General features: G+C 38.2%; 1 protein-coding gene across 3 annotated transcripts in view; it reads left to right on the plus strand.

The window, feature by feature from the left end:
- LOC109040615 (LIM and SH3 domain protein F42H10.3) overlaps window positions 1–24,474 on the plus strand; it is a 165,321-nt gene that overhangs the window by 49,563 nt on the left and 91,284 nt on the right. For all 3 annotated transcript variants that reach the window (XM_072297269.1, XM_072297267.1, XM_072297268.1), the window contains exon 3: window positions 6,209–6,293. In XM_072297269.1, coding sequence (XP_072153370.1) covers window positions 6,209–6,293 — 85 coding nt within the window. The remainder of the gene's footprint in view (window positions 1–6,208; window positions 6,294–24,474) is intronic.

Genomic DNA, 24,474 nt, shown 5'->3' on the forward strand with positions numbered 1-24,474 from the left:
TCTGAAACAGACAGTGAGTATGACGAAAGTAACATGGAAATTGAAGAACCAGCGACAAGGGTACTGCGCTCAAGCAAAGCAGTGCAACGTATTGATTCGGAAACATCCAATCAAAAAAACAAGAACTCAGATGAGTCAGATGTGCCACAAACTGATCTAACGAAAATTCCGGGACCATCTACAATGCGCTGTAGAAAATAATTAGGTAGATGCTTGATTTGCATTTTTTAACTTTGTATGCACAGTACAATTTCTTCAAAACTTGGTTGATTTGTGAAAATTCAGAGAACTCTGAAATGTTTTTATTGCAACTTGAAAAAACTATGCAACTGTAATAATACAGTCCGTCTACTTTAAGTAGGCTTCTTTCCGTCCATTTTCCCTATTCCTGTCCAAAAAAATTATTCATAAGAACTTATAGAAATTACCTGATGAACCATTAATGTTACTCGAAATATCACCGATGAAATCATTGCATTCACGTTTCATTCACTAAAAACAGCGGTAATTGCCAGAGTGAAGAGGGGGGGGGGAGGTAATTTGTGACATTCAATTGTTCGGGAGTCTTGGGGGGGGGGGGGGTGTCACCTTCCAATGAAATTTTACAATCTGACTCGTAAATAAGTCCTCTAGAAAAATCCACAGAAGAGAAATTACGCAGACACTGGCGAACCCTGTCCATGCTCGGTTCAGCTTTTTTCAGTCCAACTTCAAAAGCTTGTCAGTGGCGTCCAGGATTAAGAAAAATAAAAAAAAGCAACTCCTAGTATTACATTTGTTGCTCTATAAGTTTAATAGTTAAGATTTTTCACTTAGAGTCACCCCGAGAAAAGTTATTCACGAGAAAAGCGCAAGTTTCGCGAAATTCGAATTTTGGCGGTTTTTTCAGCGCGCTCTGGCGGCTGAAATTTCAGTCATATCAAAAAATTGATAAGAACCTGTTTTCTTTAGAATTTTATGTAGTTTATTTTTGAAAATAACTACTTTGGTCAAAAAATCAAAAATAAGCGAGATATTTTCAAAAATTGGGATTTTAGGCCATTTTTAGGCCATTTTTTCAAAATGGCGGCTTTAGCGGCGAAAAGATCTTCACACAAATGCGAAATTCGGATTCAGCGTCCAAAAATACATAGGAATCACTCATCAAAAAGTTTTCCGGGAAATTTTCCCCAAGAGCCCCTATTTGATGCCCAATTGCATGGACTACAATCTTGTTTCAGAGGAACCACAAGATTGACACAGACTCTTTTTCCGATTGAGAAAGATCCCCAAGGGGATACTGACTCAAGTAAGGTCATTTTCGGCCACATCCCTCATCTTGGATTTTCGAATTTTCAAAATTTGACCAGAAATTCGAGTTTCCCATCGAAAAACACCCCGCGGCACCAAAAATCAGCAAGATCGATCGAACAGGAGCCGAGAAAGCATTTTAGGCCACATCCGCCATCTTGGATTTTTGAATTTTTAAAATTCACGGGTTTGTTGACCTGTTCCAAGGGTTTATCGATCAAATCACGGATTTTTCGAACCAATCACGGGGTTGTCAATCGATTCACGGATTTGTCCATCGATTCGCAGGTTTTTGACCGATTCACGGTCGTCAATCGAATGAGTGCCGATCAAATCACGTCAATCGGTTCACGTTCCAACTTTTCGATCGATTCATGTCGGTCTTGTCGGATTCATGACACCGGTTTTTCAATAATTTGTCGATCGAGTCGGTGTCGATCGATTCACGCTTTCATTTTTCGATCGATTCATGTCAATTGAATCTATAAACCCTCCCGTCCAAATTGCATGCTAATATTTATGCCACCATTCTCGAAATATTAGCAAGTCTGTATGTATCCATTCTTTTGGCACACCCTGTTTTTGGTAGAATATCTTTCCGCAGGGAAAATGCACCTCCCCCCTTCCTCATATGATGGGAGGAGGGGGGGTTTTCTCTGTTGGGGTTAACCCTCCAGTGTGTAATAGTGACACCAGGGTCGTCTCCCCTATGCAGTCTGTGCTAGAACAATCTATAGTTCCTAATTGCAAAATGAGCTTCCGCGGATTCTTCATTTTGCAATAAGGAACTATGGCCTTTTTTGCAATTTTTGGCGACAGTGTGAGGTTTTTGAAGAATCTGTCAACACAGGGTGCGAAAGGAAGTCCATAGCTATAAAATGAACCATCAAACCGCACCATTGATCGTTTTGAGGAAAAACGCCAATGGTTTCTGCAAAAGTTGCTCTCCTGAAAACCTACCGTACTGCCTATAGTTCCGAATTGCAAAATGCTATCCACTTATTTCCTGTTTTAAAGGCTTGCTTTCTTCTTTGGTCAATCTTATTGTTATATAATGAGTAGTTTATGCATAAACCAATGGTAGGCATTGGACTTATGTAAAAATTGATCCTAAGTGGATTTTCAATTTGTGACGGCAAAACAGCGACTTTCTCCACTCTTCTTTCCATTTAACCCGGTAATTTTCTTTTACTATGAAGATTACCATGCTCAATTAAAAGTATTTAAGTTTAAAAGAATTATGTGCAGAGGGTCCGCAAGTAACTGTATTCTAGAGGTTGAACGTAGTAATATTCACTTATTCCTGCAGTTGAATCACAAATATTTTTTTCCCATTTACCTACTCTTTTCCCTGGCTTTACTGATTGATTTTTTCAGTATCCCTTCCTAAAACAACTTGCTTATCAATTTAAATAGAACTATGCAAGTTTTAGACTAATTAATGGTTTATTAATATAAGGGGGTGGGCTAACTTTCAGCCCTTACTGATCCTAAGATCGTCCAAGCTAGACCAATCCATACAGGCCCAGTTCTTTCAGTGGACCAGTTTTGAGATCCTATTGTACATTGGCAGCAGGAAGTTAACATGCAATGTATCGCTTATGGGAGGAGCCTTTACGTCGTACAGGCTACAGTCAAGTGACAGATGGAGTTTGGACTGGTTTTTGCGCCCAAGTTTAAGAATCCAGTGCAGTATTCAGTAGATTTTTATTTTTAATTTGCAGGCATGATTATATGTTTCAATGTTTTTATTTTGATCACATACGATTTTTGCCTGCTCACCATGGAAATGAAGCCCTTCCTAATAATTGAATTTTTTTACCTTAGGGTTCTGGTTCTACTCCTATCCTTAGATAATATATCATTTCAGGCACCGTTTGTATTAAAAATCTTAATTTTTTCTGAAAACTACCCGTGATTTTTTTCGATGAAAGTGTCAAGGAAGGTCTCCAAATTGAAAAATTGAAAACCGCAAAATTGCAAGTGTTTTTGAAAGTTTCAAATCCTTCCTTAAAGAATTGCGTCCCCTTATGCAGAGTTAGCAAGTTACGTACCCGATAATGAACAGGTCAATGTAGATTAGTAGTTGCGAATATCATCGGAAATTATGGAAAAATTACCATTACATGCTGTGTGTATACTTTTAAATCTAATTCGATAAAATCATGCGCAGTTGCCATATTGTTGTTTTTTGCGATTATTGCAAAATTTGGCCAGAAAATGTCAATTTTTTATTTCAATAAAACCAGTCTATGCTTATTTTTCAGCAATACCATCAAATTACGGAGCTTCAATATCTTTTCAAGGAAATTCAAGATTTATCAGTGAAAAAAGTGGGTCTCATCCTGTACTTACGCTGGTTTGCCTAAAACTGTTATGCAGCAAAAATGCCCTCTGTCTTGGAGATGAATCTTGGGTGGCCTATACTTAATAAGGGTATACTCTATTTACTTGCTGAGTGAAACAGGAGTCCACTTTTCTTCTCTTTGCAAAATTTAAAAGAAAAACTGTTCTAATTTTACTTTTTGATTCCAAAGCAAATTCTGAGAACTTTAAGAAATCGCTTGTTCAGTTATTACACGGGAATAAACAAGCAAACCTATCTTGATCATGAGTTCATTTCCCATTGAAGGATATTTTTCCTGTTACTTTCAATTTTTGGAAATCTAAAACAATTAGATAAAACTTACTCTTACCATTTGTGAATCTTGAAGTTTTTCCTCTTTAGTTGGACTTAAAGAGATCGGGGCTTCAATTCTTTGCGAACATCTGTGAAATCCCAAAACGGTTTGTGTTTACTACTTACTCAGGAATTAAAAACTATTTGTCCTATTTTTCTCTGGATACTAAGGGAGGAAAGAATTCGAATTTTACTCTTTGAGTCAAGAACAACAAACTTGGGAATTTTTTTTTTTAACAAAATCGGCTCGTCGATTTGTGTGTATTTATTTCCATAGATTAGTTGTGTTCCCTGAATTAAAGTTAAGTCACTTTGATATAATGCCCCATAGTATGTAAACATTAATCAATTGCCAGTTTATCATTTGATAATATCGCCGAAAAATAAGCATAGACTGGTTTTAATCAAATAAAAAATTGATATTTTCTGGCCAAATTTTGCAATAATTGCGAAAAACAACAGTGTGGCAACTGCGCAAGCTTTTATCGAATTAGATTTAAAAGTAAACACACAGCATGTAATGGTAGATTTTCCATAATTTTCGATGATATTCGCAACTACTAATCCACATTGACCTGTTCATTATCGGGTGCGTAACTTGCTAACTCTGCATAAGGGGACGCAATTCTTTAAGGAAGGATTTGAAACTTTCGAAAACACCCATTTACATGCTAAGGACTAACACATATCAAATTTTAACTCATTTTGACTAGATGGAGGTGGGTTTTGGTTGTCACACATTGCCTTTTGCCGGCCTTTTACCCTTGAAAGTAGAAAAAGTCGAAAATAAAAAAAAAAACGGCCCCTCTTGCGATTTTGCGGTTTTCAATTTTTTAATTTGAAGACCTTCCTTGACACTTTCATCGAAAAGAATCACGGGTGGTTTTCATAAAAAATAAACGTTTTTAAGAGGATCCGTGGAGGTTATGGCTTGTTCAGATCCTTGGGTACACATGAACCTGTACTTTAGTGTTCGTCCAATATCTTTGCTTCATATCGCCAAGGAATCAGGCGAAGGGGGAAGCTCAGGTACACGAGTATCCAACTCGATCAAGACAGCTATAACCTAAAATTCTTTGGTGCAGTTTCTCACCCATTTTTATTAGACAGTCATGATTCTCAAGATAAAAGTGGTCAGACGTTATTAAAAAATGATCAGATTCACTCTTTGTACGTATACTTACCTCCTTAAAGTCACTGAGAAAATTATTGAGGAACAATACTTAATTTTGTAGAGTCCTCGAATAATAACTTGAGGACAGCTTGATAAATCTGCCTCATCATGCAATCCATGGATCATATGATTTGTGAGGAAATTGTTTGGACAGTACCGGCAAAAATCTTCTTAGGAAATTCTTGCAATTTATTGATCTCTTCAACTTTTCGGATCGTCCATTTCGAGTTAGGAAATATTTCCTCTCTTCTCATCATGAGGAAAATTTTATCTCAAGCGGCGTAGGAATAAATGTTGAGCACAAGTTACTTATGAGAGGAAAGGTTTTCTCATTATAGGAGAAGAATTTCCTCAATACAAACGCCAGCACAGATTTTGAGGACATTTTCAATGGGTACAGTGCTGGAAACTATTATTGAAAAACATTCAGAAGATTGATATTTTGGACTTCTCAGGAAGCGTTCCGAGCATCAAAGTCAGCTTCTTCAATACAGTTTCTTTTCCATCATGTGCTGTTGCAACTGTAGTACAAAAATCACTCTTTTTCTTGGCCAAGATGGAAATAAAATGGATTTCGTGATACAAACGAAATTTTCAAATTCAAAGAGAAATAAGAGAATGTAATCATTGGAAAAATCTCGGAAATCAAGGAACTTTTTCTGACAAACAGCAATGGAAAACATAACTTTGACCGACTGGAACTTTCTACACTTCTGCTTGAGTGCATGGATTACTGTCCCCCCCCCCCCTCCCCTACCATTTTCTCAACCTGGAAGTAGGCAGAGCACTCAAAATCTCCCGTATTAATGAGAGTATTTTGCAGTCTCTAAAATAAGGTTTAAGTGATAAAGTTTGTTTCTTACTTTTATCCACATTTCATCGTGCGAGTATGACTGATGCCTTTTTTCAAATTTCTGTGTGCATTTATCAAATTTTTATGTTGCTTATTGTTGCTTGAGTTCGTAAAATTATTAGCATATAAGTAATTTCAATTTTAATTTTTTTGTTTTATTCTGTTCTCCTTTGTGTTAGCTAATTTTTGGCTATTTTCCTAACTTTTACAGTCATATACCGAAGGCTAAAGCTACTACTGTTGCTGAAACTCCTGAACTCAAACGGATAGCTGAGAACACAAAAATACAATCAAATGTAAGATAACCTCTAACACCTTTGAACACCACATAATTTGCTGCATTTATGCAGTTGGGGTCCTTCTATATCGGGAAAGAATAACATCATGTGTGAAATACAAGTAGTAACGGACCGATATCTTCCTCTAATAATTTAAAATTCGTTCTGAAAAATCTCAAAAAAGGGGGAAAATTCGTGGTCCCGTGTGCGCTCACGACGATCTCCACGGTGACGAGGTGGGGCTCGTAGACATTTGACTGTTGGCAATCGCACAATCGGACACTAGTATGTACATACAGTCCACTCTAGGATGTGTAGTGCATTTCACGAAACCTGAGACTTTTTATTCGGCATTAAAATCCGTAAATGGCAACGCATCAGTCTCGGACGCGGTGATCGAACCGCTCGCCGGACACCCTCTTTAGTTCAGCGACGAGAGGCCCGCAACCCGTCCATTGTGCGGGTAGGAACAATGGGCATTCTTCATCCCTCCTTAAGGACCCCTAGTACCCGAACCGAAATTTTTTCCCATTGAAAAATTCATCTTTTTGCGTGACAATTCAGGTCCAGCGGGAAATTGTGATGAAAATGCACTAAAATTCCGTCCGATCAGTGGCGTATTTTTTTTTGAGGGGGGGGGGGGGGGGCGAGACCCGGGAGTCCCCCCTCCCCCCACCCCAGAGCCCCCAAAATAGTGAGAAGAAAAATGAGAGAAATCAGGTGAAAGGAAGCAAAACCGGGTGGAGAGAGAACACGACGATACTTTTGTCTAGATTATATAATTATTAATTTACTTTGGCACAAAAAATATTGGATCAAAATGTTTGAATGTAAGGAATTGGAGAGTCTACCTATCTCATTTTTTCTTCAGGAAGTTAGTGGATTTTATCCATCTCATACTTAAAACAAAACATTCCATTTGGTCTTGCATAAACTGTTTTCCATTTTTTTAAGGTCTTTTTGGGACAAAATAGTGGAGAGCTTCTTTTAATTTTTCATGACTGAAATTGTTAAAAAGTGGGGTTTTACAGGGTTAAAATCCTGAAAATTTTCCGAAGGGCCCCTCGAATCTCATGTTGCACCTGGGGGATATTATATACCCCCCAGACCTACCACCGGGGGGAGGTTTGTCACCCCCTTCCAGAACCTTATCCTACATATGCTGCTGCGTCCGATCATATTGATTTTCACCTGATATACGGTATTTGTGGTTTTGTGCGGTATGATCGCGATTCGCCGCAAAGTGCCGTATTTTAGGTTAAAATTTAGGTAATTGGAAGGGATTTTATTGTGTTTTCATCCTGTTGGATAGTGATGTCATGTCATCATGACGTCACTACCTATCGCCTCTCACCGATGGTCATCATCCATCAACGAGGCATTCGCCATTCTTGCTCCTGCTTGCTTGTGATCATGTTCTGTATTTGTGCCTGTTGAATATTTGCATTTTCTAATAAAATGCCCTAGTCTCAATCCAGTGTTCTGTTCTTGCGTGCAACCACCCTTCCAACCTAAACTATGGCGACGAGGATTAAACAACGAAGGAAAGCGGATTCGTGCCAAGCAGCAGGATAAACGGCGACACGGCGGCCCGACCACGCCAATTCGTGGCCTAAAATGGCATAGTGCAACCAAATTTTTTAATGTCGTGTTCGTAGCACCAATTCTTCTTTTAATCAACTTTTAGAATATCGATTAAGTTCGAAATGTTTTATCAATTTTAACGCGTTCGGTCTTCGGACATTACCTATTCCTCGCTAATCGTGGATCTCATGGTGCTTATTTCGATGTCTTGTTCGTGACCCAATGTCGTGGACTTTTCTTTCCTCGCTAATCGTGGATCGTATAGAAGTGCTTATTTCGATGTCTTGTTCGTGACCCAATGTCGTGGACTTTTCTTTCCTCGCTAATCGTGGATCGTATAGAAGTGCTTATTTCGATGTCTTGTTCGTGACCCAATGTCGTGGACTTTTCTTTCCTCGCTAATCGTGGATCTCATGGTGCTTATTTCGATGTCTTGTTCGTGACCCAATGTCGTGGACTTTTCTTCTAATGTGTTAAATTCCTCTTCAGTTCCTCGCCAATCGCGGAACTCAAAAAACTTAAATTATTCCTCGCTAATCGTGGAATTTCCATTGCTCCTTGCAATTCTTTACGTGTTTTTCTTTTCGTGATGGAGTTTCTCATAAAGCCAGCACCTCTTGAAGTGAACGAGGACATCCTAAAAAACTGGGAAAAGTTCAAGAGGCAGTGGACCAACTACAGTGTGGGAGCTGAAATCAGTAAGAAAGAAGAAGCTGTTCAAAAAGCGATCTTTTTGAACCTCATCGGCACTGAGGCAGAGGAGCTCATCAACTCTCTTGATCTAACTGATGACAAAGCCGACATTGTAGCAAAGCTCACTTCGGCTCTTGATGATTATGTGAAACCCAAAACCAATGAAGTATTTTCGCGGTACCAGTTTTTTACGAGAGTTCAAAAAGAGGGTGAAGATTTCGAAACATTTCTTCTCGCTCTTAAAAAACTGTCCGAACACTGCAATTTTAAAGATCTGAAAATGTCTCTCATTCGGGATCGAATCATCATCGGTATTAACAATCAAATTCTTCGCGAACGGTTGCTTGGTGAAGACTACGAGTTCGAGAAAGTTGTTAAATTGTGTCGTTCAATCGAAACCGGTAAACTCCGAGCCAACGAAATGGCCAGTGACGCATCCAAGACCACTTCTATTGATTCAGTCAACAATCGTAGAAGTCAGCAAAACGTCTCTGCAGCAACGCCAACTCCAAGTGATCATCGACAACAGTCTCCAGCCAAGCAATTCAATTGCCGGAATTGTGGTTACAAGCACCCTATTCGCCAGTGTCCAGCGTACGGTCAAAAGTGCACCTTGTGTCAACGGCTAAATCATTTTCCCAACAAATGCCGGTCCAAACCTAAAAGTTCAAGTGGCTCTAAACCTACTCCTAAAACGGCTGATCAAGTTAACTTACAAAATCAGTGCGGTCATTGTTCATCTATTAGCGACCCGAGTCAGCTTGAAAATGATCAATCCAGATCGTGCGGTCGTTTGGAAAATATTAATGCTAGTGACTATCTGTATATTTCTGAAATCTCAATGATACAACCGTATCAGTCACCACTAGTCGATAACTTTTCTCTTCTCAGTGCGAAAGTGAATGAGTCGAACAGTTCGTCACAATCCGAAGTTAACGATCGTATCGGTCCTGCTACCCCTGATGATATCAACATCCATAGCGTAACGTCTCCTGATAAATGCTGGATGGAAAACATCATTGTCAATGGCCAAACTGTGAACTTCAAATTGGACACCGGAGCCGAGGTCAATATTCTGCCACGCTGCATTTTTGATCAAGTCAAAAACTCTTCAACCGTCCTCCTACAAAGCAAAGCGATGGTTCTGGGCTATGGTGGTGCTCGTATCGATTCCTGTGGACATGCCGTTCTAGATTGTAAACTGCCAAATCAGAGTCTTGTCCGTAAGCTTTCATTTACAATTACTAATGTAGGGAAAACTCCCCTGTTAGGTTTAAATTCATGTGTTCAGTTAGGTCTAGTCACTAGAAATTTTGTGCATGATATTGAAAATTTCAAATCCAAAGAACAAGTTATTGCTAATAACCAAGATACATTCAAAGGTCTTGGTACATTCCCGGATAAATGCGCAATTAAAGTAGATCCTCAAGCGATTCCTGTTGTAGACCCTCCAAGACGTCTTCCGGTACGCCTACTGGAAAAACTAAAGCGCAAACTAACAGAGTTAGTCATGTTTGATATTATTTCACCAGACACTGAAAATGTTGAATGGTTCAGCAATCTTGTTATTGTGGAGAAAAATGGTAAAATCAGAATATGTTTAGACCCCAAAAACTTGAACAAAGTAATCAAGCGTGAATTTTATTTGATTCCAACCTTAGAGGAGATCAAACCAAAATTAGTCAATAAGAAAATATTTTCTGTACTTGATATCAAAGACGGATTTTGGCACTGTCAGCTTACGCCTGAAGCATCCAATTTGTGTGGCTTCCATACACCCTTTGGTAGTTTTAAATTTCTACGAATGCCCTTTGGCCTTGTCAACGCCCCAGAAGTATTCCAAAAACTTCTTACTAAATACTTTGGGGACATACCAAATGTAGTTATTTACTTTGATGACATTCTAATTTGTGGAGAAACTGAGAGAGAACACGATATTGCACTTGCGAAAGTACTGAGCAGAGCACGCAAGTATAACATCAAGTTCAATTGTAACAAATTTCAGTTCAAGCAAAAAGAAATACGGTATATGGGTCACATAATTAGTGCTGATGGTATACGTCCCGATAATGATTATATCCAAGCAATCTTGGATCTTAGAATCCCTAAAACACGTCGAGAACTGCAAAGTGTAATAGGAACTATAAATTACATTAGAGATTATGTTCCAAACATGGCTGATCTCATAGAACCATTCAGACCCCTTCTGAAGAAACAAACGAAATTTGTTTGGACAGAGAAACATACTGAGCATTTCGAAATTGTTAAAAAAGCTATCTGTGAAATTACAAGCTTGCAAAATTTTGACCCGTCCAAAGAAATTACGATCCAATGTGACGCTTCAAAATTTGGCCTGGGAGCTTGCCTACTTCAGGAAGGTCGCCCAATAGCTTTTGCGTCAAGATGCCTAACGGATGCTGAAACGAGATATGCGCAAATTGAGAAAGAAATGCTGAGTATTTTGTTCTCTGCTAAACGATTTCACAATATTGTATATGGTTACAAAATTCTAGTCGAAAACGATCACAAACCATTACAAGCTATTTTCAAGAAAAGAATAACCAGAGTCATGTCCAACCGTCTTCAACGGATGCTACTTAAACTTACTCCTTATGATCTTGAAGTCAAATACTTGCCTGGTAGACAGATGTACGTAGCTGATATGTTATCTCGAAACTTCTCTAGTAAAATAGTCAGTAATGATGAAATCGATTTTGATGAAATTGTACATTGCCTGGAGGTGAATTTTGAACTGTCTAACAGTAAATATTTGGAACTTAGAGAAGCCACGATGCGAGACCCAATTCTAGCACAGGTAAAAAGAATGCACCTGGAAGATTGGGATCATTGCGATGATGTAATGTTAATGCCCTATTTCAAATTAAGACATGAAATAGCGATAAACGATGAATTGCTCTTTTTTCAGAACCGTCTCATCATTCCGGCTAAATTACAGGCTAATTATGTTGCTTTACTCCATGGTGACGCCCATCTAGGTATTAATAAAACTATCCAGAGAGCTAGGTCCATTTGTTATTGGCCGTCATATACTTCTGACATTGAAAAATTTGTAAAATCTTGCGCTACTTGTAATAAATTTCACCCTAGTCAAGTCAAAGAACCTCTAGTTCCACATGAGATTCCCACCACACCGTTTCATAAAATCGCAGCAGACATTGCGCAATTCCAAAGTAAACAATTTCTCATTGTCACAGATTATTACTCCAAGTGGCTTGAGATTAGGCCCATCCATAAAAAGACAGCTTCTGAAGTTATAAAAGTCTTTAAAGATATTTTCCGAGTGTTCGGTATACCCGCTCGACTGATAGCCGACAATCAACCGTTTAATTCGCATGAAATGATAGAATTCTCTAAAGCATATAATTTTACTATTCAAACTTCTAGCCCGAGGTATCCTCAATCGAACGGAATGGCAGAGAACGCTGTAAAAAAGGCTAAATTAATTCTCAAAAAAGTTCTTGAAAGTCATGGAGATTTGGATTTGGCAATTTTAGAGCATAATAATGCACCAATTACTAGTTTGAATAAATCACCAGCGCAGCTCATGATGAGTAGAACACTAAGAACAAAGCTGCCAACAAGTGTTGCAAACCTCAAACCTCAACTTTGTGATGTGTCTGATAAAATTATTTCAACTCAGAATAAAACAAAGCAATATTATGATAAAAATGCCAAATCCAAACCTGACTTTGAAGAAAATGAAAAAGTCTGGTTGCAGGACACTAATAAGTGTTGGTATCCAGCTGTAATATTAAAGAAAGTCGAAAATGCACCTAGATCCTATCTCCTTGAAAATCATGAGGGAGTAACATTAAGGAGAAATTCTAGATTCATTAGAAAGAGATTTGGTCCAAGCGTGAAAGAAACAGCTAATTCAGGTGCACTTCTCTTATTTTTTGATGATGAGCTAACCGAGAATAACTCATCATCAAACAAGGCAGAAGGTGCCCCTGAAAATGTAGTTGATACAGAGCTTCAAAATCAAGATTCACATTCTGGTAACTCTGAAAGTGCTCCTGAAAATGTATTTGAGTCAGAACCTCAGGATGAAGAATCTCTTTCTAGTGACTCTGATAGTATCATTTCATTGGATAGGTCAACGCCTGAAAATAGTGAATTAGACTTAACAATAATTGAAAATTCCACAATTATAGATAACTCTCCTGCAATTCAACCAATTTCCGCTCCAAGTGCTCAACCCTCAACACTTGTGAGTCCTACCATTATTAGGCTTAGGAACTTAGGTCGAGGCGTACCAAAAAAGCCTGACCCTAATTTTGTATCTAAATGGATATGTTAAAACGTATTATACTAAGGTGACTCGCATTCTTTGAGTCTTAAATGGATATGTTCAACTAATTCCTACTTTGTTTTTCTTACTCTCGCACTTACATTCACCGATCTCCAGATAAACTGGTAATTGTTATGTTTCAATATTTTTGATCACTGTTTTTTATAATTGATTGTTAGCGATGCCCCAATGGTGTCTCTTCAAAATTAGTAAAAGGAAACCCCAATGGTTTCACGTCAATGGTTACGATGCCCCAATGGTATCTATAAGCCTGAACACCCCAATGGTGTCTTTTCAATTTAGCAAAGGAAACCCCAATGGTTTCAGAGCAATTTTTAATTACGAAGCCCCAATGGTTTCACATCATTTGTATTACGAAGCCCCAATGGTTTCACAGCATTTTTAATTACGAAACCCCAATGGTTTCACATCAAGTTTAAGTACGAAGCCCCAATGGTTTCATATCAATTGCATTACGAAGCCCCAATGGTTTCACATCATGTGTAATTACGAAGCCCCAATGGTTTCACATCAATTGTTTTTACGGAACCCCAATGGTTTCAAATAAGTTTTAAGTTTTAACTAAGATACCCTAATGGTTTCAAAAAAAAAAAAAAGTGTAAAGGGGGAGGTGTTGGATAGTGATGTCATGTCATCATGACGTCACTACCTATCGCCTCTCACCGATGGTCATCATCCATCAACGAGGCATTCGCCATTCTTGCTCCTGCTTGCTTGTGATCATGTTCTGTATTTGTGCCTGTTGAATATTTGCATTTTCTAATAAAATGCCCTAGTCTCAATCCAGTGTTCTGTTCTTGCGTGCAACCACCCTTCCAACCTAAACTACATCCCACTTTCTCGCTGGACCTGAATTTTCACGCTCAAAGATGGTCTTTTCAACGGGAGAATTTCGGTCCGCGTACTAGGGGTTTTTAAGCAGGTATGAAGGACGCCCATTGTTCCTACTCTCACAATGAACGGGTTGAGGGCCTCTTGTCGCTGAACAAAAGAAGGTGTCAGGGGAGCGGTCTGGTCACTGCGTCTGAGACTGATGTGTTGCCATTTACGGATTTTAATGCCGATAAAAAAGTCTCAGGTTTTGTGCAATGGACAACAGAGTACCTTCATAGGGAGAGTATGGTCATTGCGGTCACCACCTCTGATTGGCTCAGCCATCTTAGGCTGAGTGGAGCCTTCTAGGGCCCAAAAATAGCGGACACTACAAGTAAATGTAAGTACAAAATGACCCAAAACGTAGTTTTATGTACATATCGCAACAAGAACTTTACTCAAGTGCATTATTCCGACGTATTTGTATAGTTATACGACTAATTGTGTGCTATTTTCGAGAAAAATCATCCTAGATTTAGTAAGGTTGGTAGAAAGTGCGGTTGGTGATAATCAAGTAATACCCGTCAAAAGTTGGCAATGACATACCCCCACCCCCCATTATCAAAAACCAAAACAAAGCGCCACCATTGCTGGGCCCTAAGCTCTCCATGGAGCTCAGTGTCCATACTCTCCCTTCTAAGGTATTATACGCTCCACAGGGGATAAAATAATATCTTTTTTTATTTTCTGTAACTGGAGCGGTTCGACTACGACAAATACTGGTTATTCTCTGCCTGTATGACGAGTCATTTGCTCGACCGAACAGCGCTCACGTTTGAGCCCCCTAATTTAGAGAAAAAATATACTTTTTTCCCAAAATTCTGGAATGGACCATATTCAGAATCGGCCGTTTTTAACCTCGGCCAAATTTTCGACATTTTTTCCTGAGTTTATAGAGGATCACTTCTCGAGTCCAAAACAATGACAATTTTTGAAATTGGATAATTAGGAGAGAGGAGGTTAAAGTTGAAACATTAAACTGGCATACCTCGTGAACTGTTTGTCGAAGGGAGATGATATTGGTCTCAAAATTTGAAGAAAATTATCAGCTTTCAGCTGACTTTCACGGAATTGGTCCATTTTGAAATTTCCGTCCATTGTTGCCACAAGATAGACGTTACCATAGCACAAATTTCCAATTTTTTACATGTTAAGCTGGATCGTACGAAAAATAACAAAACTATACTTTTAGGAAAGAAGCCTGTCAAAGCTTTAAGAAGAGCCCAAGTTCATCCTGGGGAAACGTTTTAGACCGGAGTTATGATTTTTAAAAGTTGACGTGGTGCGCGGGGACCTGGTATATTCTGAGTCTCAAGATCACCCATGTCCCAAACGTACCTCGAGTCGCAAGGATTTGCATTTCTATACTTTTAACGGTCATTTCTAGACAAAATCATCTGATAACAAAAGACAAAATCAGCAAAAATGAGTGAGATCTGGGGGTGTGCAGCCTGGTCAAATTTAGAAATATTACAAAGATTTCAAAATCGTGCCCTTAGACAGATAGTCGGGGCACGATGATATGAAAGAAATTCTGACATTCGTAGAGATCTTGGTATGGAAAAAGTCTCACAATTTACAACCAAAGTTGTTACGAACTACGAGAAACGTCTCCATCACCACCCAAATATTGAGGCAATTCAATTACTAGACAACTCCAACGAATACAGACGCTTCAAAAGGGTAAAGCCGTGGGAACTGTCCAGCCCCTCGGTCCGAACCATTAATTTTAATTAATTTTATATAATATGTAAATAAGTTACAAACTGCTCTGTTGTTTGTATTTTCTCTTTATTTAAGTTAGAAACAGAGTGTATATTTTCATTATGAAAGCTCACTCGTAACTAATAAAAAAAAAGAAAAGAAAAGAAAAAATGAGTACTCTGCAATGCATATAGGGGGTTCAAAGTTTCCATCATAAAAGAATGATGTATATCTTCAACGGTTCACTTTCGAGAAATGCGAAAGTCCTTAAATTATAGGTCATTCTGAACTTTCAATTTACATTAATGAAAAATATCCCTTTTGAAATTTTCATCCACCGCACAATGGGAAAAAAGACCATGGATCTGGTCAAAAATCTGTAACTCGGAGGAAAATGCAACTTTGATGAAATTTCACGGAGATCTCCCTGAGGATATGTTTAACTTGTACGAATGACCAGGAATTTTGACTCTCATTTTTAGCCTCAATATAGCGAATTGCTAAAAATCCCCGAGCTCCGCACCTTGCTCCAGAAAGGGGTGTATGCAAAATCGGCAAAATTTCCCCCCTCATGGATTTTGACCAATTTTCAATATGTGATTCCTCATTACAGAATGTACCATTTCCCAAAATTTCAAGGCCTGAAATGAATTTCTTTCCGCGTAGGAGCGTTGCCAAGTTGAAAACTGTTGAGTTCCATATCTTTCAAATGAAAAATTAGATCATTCACTTCCTGAAACCTTCAACGTGAATATTAATCCAATTCTTGGCACTATCGGACAATTTTTTTGAAATTTTGGCAAGGTAGGAAAAAGCTACATATATAATTTTATTTATTTTTTTACGCTCCTTCAAACAAAGCACACAGCTTTCAGTTTGAATTAAGTTTTACCTAAGTAAAATTAAAAAACCCTAATAATGGGTCAAAAATGGCAACAATGGATTGTGAGGCCCCTAAAAATTGTTCGGAGACCTTTTTAAAAACCAAAAGTGGAAAGTATGCACAAAAATACTTTTAATGACCTGGTAAAGCTTGTCAGTGGCAAGGGAGGGGGTGGATAGAAGACTCGGAGCGCCCAGATTCCAGTCGGCGCGCAAAACGTAAACTTTAATGGCTCATATCTCGCATACCAATCGTTTCCCTGAGAGATATAATACATCAAAATATACGGAAAAGTACGACAAACAAACTGAACACGTTTTTGTTCGAATCAAGAATCCGACATTTGACGATGTATCAGGGTTGAAAAAAAATTGACCCCTGAGAAAGTGTGAAAAATGACATCGTTGCAATCTTCAATTACCTAAACACGTAAGCGATCAAATCGACTGCATATTTCAAAAGAACGCAATTTTTGAAGAATTTTAGCGAAAACCGCGCTTCAATATCTTATTTTGTTCGAAAGATATGGAACTCAACAGTTTTCAAGTTGGCAACGCTGCTACGCAGAAAGAAATTCGTTTCAGGCCTTGAAATTTTGGGAAAGGGCGTACCCTAAAATGAAGAATCACATTTTGAAAATTGGTCAAAATCCATGAGGGGAGAAATTTTGACTATTTTGATATATCCCACTGGATGTGCCAAAATTCGAAAAAAACCATTTTAAGGCAAATTAAGGCAAAAATTTTAAAGCAAACAAATTTCAACAAGTCAGGTATCGTTTCATGCGGGTTATTTTCGTCAAAATTTTCTCTTTAAACCTGAAAGTAAATGTAGAATCACTCTCAGAAGTCAAAATTAGAATTTTGGCGCCACAAATGGCCTAAAGTTGGCCCATTTTGGCTAAAAACCGAAAATTCGCTATCATAGTCGTCTAAGGTATCGATTGTAATGTATTTTTCGACAAATATTACAAATTTATGGTTCAAACTACATGAATACACAAATTTGGCCTTTTTCACCTTACTACATGAACAGTGCCAAAATTAGACTAATAATGCTGATAATATCAATAAATCACCCTTTTACGGACAAATAATAATAAAAATAGGTTACATTTTTGAACCAATGACCTCAACATTTCATGCGTCCAGATTTTTTATGAGCCGAAATTAGGGCCACAATAGGCAATTTGAAGTAAAAATTGACTGAATAAACTTACCACGGCAAGTGAGGTAGCAATCAAATGGTAATTTTGGACCATTCCCTTTGATTTTGACTGGAAGATATTGAAAAACTTTCACTAGACTCCTCTAATCCTATTCAAGCCCCAATAATATCCAAAATGTGGCCTGGAAGTGCTCATTTTTTGTCAGGTATCAAAAACACGTCCACTTATCCATGCAGGTTATCGATTTTATAGTCTTTTTCGACAAAAATTACAAATCTTGGGTCCAAACTACAGGGTGATCCAAAAGTCCCTTCCACCCCCTCTAACTTTTTACCTAATTGAGGTAAAGATTTGAAACTTGAGGGATGCTCCTAGGTCAAAGGGAGCTACTTTTGTATTGAAAATTGTTTTTTTTAAACAATCTAAGTTCAAATGTGTTAATCTTATTCCAAAATACCCTCAAGTTCCAAGTTTTAGGCAAATCCATCAGCAAAAAACCGAGGTGGCAATTTTCGGTCATTTTGAACTTTAACCGGCGGCCATTTTGGACATTTCTGTTTCTTTGAAAATCTAACGTCAAATTCGTTTTTCTCGTGTTAAAATACCTCTAGATACCGATTATCACGCAAATCCATCGACAAATAACTGGTGTGAATTTTCGGCCATCTTGAACTTTAACCGGCCGCCATTTTTAAACGGTTTGAGATATTGAATTCGGGTTTGCGCGAAAAGTTTTCTTTTTTATGCTCTTTCGAACGAGTTATTACCAAGGGGGTCTTCCCATTTGGGAAATTAAAAGGTGGGGTCCGTTGCCCCCCTCCCAAGGGGAGCCCCCGTAAAAATTTTAGGGGGGCCAAGAAGTAGCTCCCTTTGACCTAGGAGCATCCCTCAAGTTTCAAATCTTTACCTCAAGTAGGTAAAAGGTTAGAGGGGGTGGAAGGGACTTTTGGATCACCTTGTATATGGAAATTAAAATTTGGCCTAGTTTATCGCAAGCAAATTATACCAAAATTTGTTCATAAAACTGGAAATCCTTATAAATCACTAAGACTGTCCAAAAGACACGTGTGCAAAACTGAATTAGTTTCTTTTTTGGCCTATTAAAAAAAAAAAAAAACTTATTTTAACTTCACATTTGGGATGTATTATTCGTTTTTGTCCCTATAATGTTTGTTTTATCCGTGAATCAGGATTTCTAGCATTATGAATCTAATTTTGTAGTCCAGTAAACAAAGGCGTATAGGGGCCGTTTCCGGCCAAAAATTAAAATACGGCTGGACTTAGGCCCAATCGATTCTTCATATGAAAAGGTGTTTTTAGCCAAAAGTCCCCATAAATCCCCGTGGGGGATTCCGCACAGTGGTCCGATGAAGTTGAAAATTGGACATATTTTCAAAAATTCACTGCGGAGCGAGAAATAAACTTGGAGAGCTCAATTTTTTTTGAAACTGTAGGTAATTGAGTCTACTTTTCGAATAAACTATAGTTTTAAATGTCAAAGTAATTTGAAGGTGATTAAAATTGAAAGAAATTGAAAATTGAGAATTATTGACCGGCATTTTCCGCATTTACGTCCTTACGAAGACCCGAATCGAAAAATATCCTTCAGTAAAAGTTGTAGATCGTTCTTTTAGCGTTGATTTGGTATATTACAACATAGGTTTATCTTTAAAATTGAGGGAGCAAAAGCGCAAAAACGGAGCGGGTCGACGCGCGGCCGCCTATGTTTTGAATCGTAAACTGGCGATTTTAAGTGGCACATGATGGCAGTGATGGTTAATTCACCTCTGTTCGTCTACTTACGACCAAAATCAATCATTTCCATTATAAAGGCTCTTTTCTAAAGCGCCAGGGTTGCCAGTTTTCGCTTTATTATTTAACTGTTCACTAATTCGCTCTGGTAGCGATTCAAGTAATACTTATGGCTTTTTGGACGACTTTTTAAACCTCCACCCCTTGTGAAGCAACAGTGCAACTACATTTCAATACCCTTTGGAATCGAGTAACTGCCCTGATCCCCCCCCCCCCCCAATTTTCCAGAAAGTGACAGAGAAAGTGTGAAAACTGGCGACTTTTTGTTTTTATTCAAAATTATTAAATTTGTATTTAAAGTGGGAGGCTCACTAAGACTTGACTTGACTCCCCTCCCGCTTCGTAAGACCCCGTGAGCCAAACTTAGACCTTACACCCCCCTTTTTTGAGTAGCTTACGCAAGGTTTTTATTATAGTGTAATGTTTCAGGCTTGCGCTCTTCAGCGTGTGTCAATTAACTTTTTTTTCTTCTTCTTCTTTTTTTTTTTTAAATTCATGCGTTTTCTGTAAAGAGTTACGTAACTCACCTAGCGTGGGCCGGCTCGATGAGGGGATTCCATTTCAAAATTTCAGGAGGTGACTGGGCCCCTAATAGCCGTGGGCTCGCCGGCCCTTCATTTACGCCATTGCTGTTTAATCATTCATACTTTGTAAACATAATAAAAATCGGAAAAATTTTAGTCCTCATTTCTTGAGTTGATACTTGCATCTGGTTGTTCATTGAAGCGTGCTAATTAAATGTTGGATAAAAATAATCTGTTGTCCTCCATATGCCGCAGAAGAGCTGGATACACATTTGCGACCGCCATTTCCACAATTTTACAGATTTTTTCAAGTGACTTTGCAATCATGCAGAAAATCTGCTTCCGGTTTTTGAGAAAATATTTTCATGAAAAATCAAGAGCAATTATTGGTTTCCTAGATGTCTGGTTTCTTGTTCCATGTGTACGCATATACGAGTAATTCAGCTGAATCGTTCGATATGGCTTAAGACTCTTCATTTTTACTTTCCACTAATTTTCCACCAGGCTTGGTAAGCATGAAAAAATGAGAGTTTTGTTATTTATAAGACATTAAGAAACTGTAGTAAATATGTTGCTGGGCAAGTTGGCACTAAAATCAAGGTCGCAAACACGATTTAATCGGCTTTGCAGTGATTTTCGTCAAATATTTTTAATAATTTGGTAACTAGGCAAAAATTGGCCTTCGATTTTAAAAGAATTTTCAAAGTTGAAAAAGTAGCTTTTAAAATTATCTGGTAATGGTCGCGTTTGGTACCATCTAAGAGGCAATATACAGGTTAATAAACACATTATTATATCTTCGAATTTTCAGAAATTTTCACTTGCCTCTCGCTATTGCCTCTGAAGTGGTACAAAAGGATTATCAACATTTTAATCTACTAAAATATGGTCTCTATAAATTGGAGGCCCAATTTTTCAGTCTTCCCTCTTCCAAAAAAAAGAAGAAAAAAAAGGACGCGAAATTCGTTTTAAAAAAATCGATAAGAACTATATCTTTTTACCGTGCTAGGCTCTCCTTGGAGCCACGAAAATATCCCTTGATGAAATAATTCTTGCACGGGTTCTTATCTACCATGGAAAGAGTCTAAAACTTGAAGTTCCAATTCTCATGTGCTTGCCAATTCACTACGAAAAATTGGTAAAAAATGGAAAATAGTGTTATTGCCTGTGCTACTTGTCCGTCGGATGGACAAAAACACTGTCTTATTTTTTATGGACCGATCTGTGGCACACTTTTTTTGAGGCAGATTCTAAGCATCGATAACGCAAGAAAAATGCATTATCGCCTTTATATCGTGTCCATTTCATTCGTGTAATCAACCGGTTAGCGATACGACGAACATAAAAAAGCTCCTTGTCACCATTAGTTTCTCATTTTTCCAAAATAAACCTATCCTACGAACAATAAATGAACAAAGTAGGTTACAATACACTGAACCACCACTACAAAAACGAACTATTAAAACTTTTGGTAAATTGTATTTTTCATGGAATGTACTTACTATGCTTCTTGGGCCAAACTAGGAAACCGTTCAAGTATCACGTAAGGTTCTCAAGAGGGGAGGGGTAAGGCCTAAACTTGGCTCACAGGGTCATACCGAAATTTTGAAATGGAATCCCCTCATTGAGCCTTGCAGGGTATTGAGGTGGGCCTAGAGATAAAGTCTGCAAACAGGCCCGCGCTTGGTGAGTTACGTAACTCTTTACAGAAAACGCATGAATTTAAAAAAAAAAAAGAAGAAGAAGAAAAAAAAGTTAATTGACACACGCTGAAGAGCGCAAGCCTGAAACATTACACTATAATAAAAACCTTGCGTAAGCTACTCAAAAAAGGGGGGTGTAAGGTCTAAGTTTGGCTCACGGGGTCTTACGAAGCGGGAGGGGAGTCAAGTCAAGTCTTAGTGAGCCTCCCACTTTAAATACAAATTTAATAATTTTGAATAAAAACAAAAAGTCGCCAGTTTTCACACTTTCTCTGTCACTTTCTGGAAAATTGGGGGGGGGGGGGGATCAGGGCAGTTACTCGATTCCAAAGGGTATTGAAATGTAGTTGCACTGTTGCTTCACAAGGGGTGGAGGTTTAAAAAGTCGTCCAAAAAGCCATAAGTATTACTTGAATCGCTACCAGAGCGAATTAGTGAACAGTTAAATAATAAAGCGAAAACTGGCAACCCTGGCGCTTTAGAAAAGAGCCTTTATAATGGAAATGATTGATTTTGGTCGTAAGTAGACGAACAGAGGTGAATTAACCATCACTGCCATCATGTGCCACTTAAAATCGCCAGTTTACGATTCAAAACATAGGCGGCCGCGCGTCGACCCGCTCCGTTTTTGCGCTTTTGCTCCCTCAATTTTAAAGATAAACCTATGTTGTAATATACCAAATCAACGCTAAAAGAACGATCTACAACTTTTACTGAAGGATATTTTTCGATTCGGGTCTTCGTAAGGACGTAAATGCGGAAAATGCCGGTCAATAATTCTCAATTTTCAATTTCTTTCAATTTTAATCACCTTCAAATTACTTTGACATTTAAAACTATAGTTTATTCGAAAAGTAGACTCAATTACCTACAGTTTCAAAAAAAATTGAGCTCTCCAAGTTTATTTCTCGCTCCGCAGTGAATTTTTGAAAATATGTCCAATTTTCAACTTCATCGGACCACTGTGCGGAATCCCCCACGGGGATTTATGGGGACTTTTGGCTAAAAACACCTTTTCATATGAAGAATCGATTGGGCCTAAGTCCAGCCGTATTTTAATTTTTGGCCATCAAAATGCTTCGTTTACTGGGCTATTGGCATTATATGGCCCCATGGTTTGTTTTTGCCACTGTGCATTGTGGCGACATTGTATTATGGTGTGAAATGTTCAATTTTTCAGATTTTGCATTGTGACTTGAAACCTAACGGATTTTATCGAGAAAAAAAAAAGAGGACTTGCTCCTGAAAGTAAACAGTCTGAACTTTTGAATAAATCAAAGTCGGTCCCAGAGAAGTGACTTTGAGCAAAGTTATGATTCTTTAAAGTAGATGCTGTAATGTCTGAGACTCGTCCTCTAATCTTCACAGGTCTTGATTTTTCGGTCGCTTTTTAATAATTTTCCTAAGAGATGACCGAAAGAAGTATAAAAATGCAAATCCTCGCGGCTCGTGGTAGGTTTGGGGCATGGGTGATTTTGGAACTCGGAATATACCAAATCCCCGCGCACCACGTTAACTCTGCGGCCGCTCAGTGGACCTCTCAAGAAGCGCTGCGAAAAAAAAAGAATTTTTGAAGGTATCTGTAATCTCTGAACTCAGCGACCCTCAAGAATCCCTAAAAATGTATTTTGCACGGTTTGAACATTTAATCTGATTTATGAACACCCAAATCCGGCTTTAGAACCATATTTTAACGCGCGAAAATCGATTGACGCGCATTGAGCGAAAACTTCAACTGTCCGTAACTCGCAAACCCTTCGTTTTCCCAGCTTAATGGATCACTCGTTGGATGCGGAAAAAGACGAACAATTTAAAAAACTGGTTTTGGTTCAAATACAAGAATGTGATCTTTCAGTTTAGTCTGAATAAAAGAAATTGTTTTTCCTCAAAAACTGAAAAAAAGCACATAAGTTAACTTAAAAATGTAATTTTGGGATTTTGACCTTTAGAATCTTAAAGTATGCAATTTTAGACGATTTTTTGTCCAAACCGGGCCTCAATATCTTTTTTCGTCCGAAAGATATCGAGGTTCACAGGTTTTAACTTCCACCCATCCTAGCGTCTCCTTCCCGCCCACATTTTTTGGGGGTCTGAAAATTTGGGTAAAGAAGCGCTCAAGTATGAGTAGGTTAGGTAGACAAAGTTTGAAGTAATTCCGGGGGGGGGGGGGGCGGGCGAAAAAAGCCGTTTTTGGATCAAACTCTATTGCTCGGTCTTAATTGGTTCCATATGATTGAAACGAAGTAGCCGAAAAGATTTTGAAACAAAAAAAAAATTAACCTGGCCGTTACAGAGCCTGAAAATCGTTATTTTTCCGATTTTTTTGGCATTTTGACCGTATTTTTTATATTCTAGTTTGTGGCAAGGATTTGACGCTAGATGTTAAAAAATAGGTACAAACCTAGCACACACTTTATAGATTATGGGAAAATTTTTGCTTTTCTCCTGGGTCACTCTCACTTCGCTTGGTAATGCCCAAAAATTTTGCTCGGCAGCTCTAAAAATCGTCTTATACCGTCTGTAACGAATAAAAAAATTTACTCGGTTCTTATGTCCTACATTCTTTACCCTGCAATGCCCGAAATGACAGTGAGAACGTCATAAATACCTTAACTTGGCTGTTTTTTCGTTTTCAAATTTATTCGAACACCTTGTAGTGGCAGTGGAGGTCCAAGAATTTGTGCAAAGTAAGTTCATATCCTCTGTAAGGAATAAAAAATTCTACTTGGTTCCTATGTCTTACATTCCTCATTGTGCGGTGCCCACAATCACATCAAAAACGTCAAAAATACCTCGATTCGGCCGTTTTTTTCAATTTCGAGGTTCATTAGACATCCCGTATTGACATTGAAAGTACGAATATTTGTTAAAAGCAAGTCCATACCTCCAGTTTGGAAGCGCAAAATTCATCAGAACCATAGG

Source organism: Bemisia tabaci, chromosome 2 (genome assembly GCF_918797505.1).
Source record: "Bemisia tabaci chromosome 2, PGI_BMITA_v3".
Taxonomy (NCBI): Eukaryota; Metazoa; Arthropoda; class Insecta; order Hemiptera; family Aleyrodidae; genus Bemisia; species Bemisia tabaci.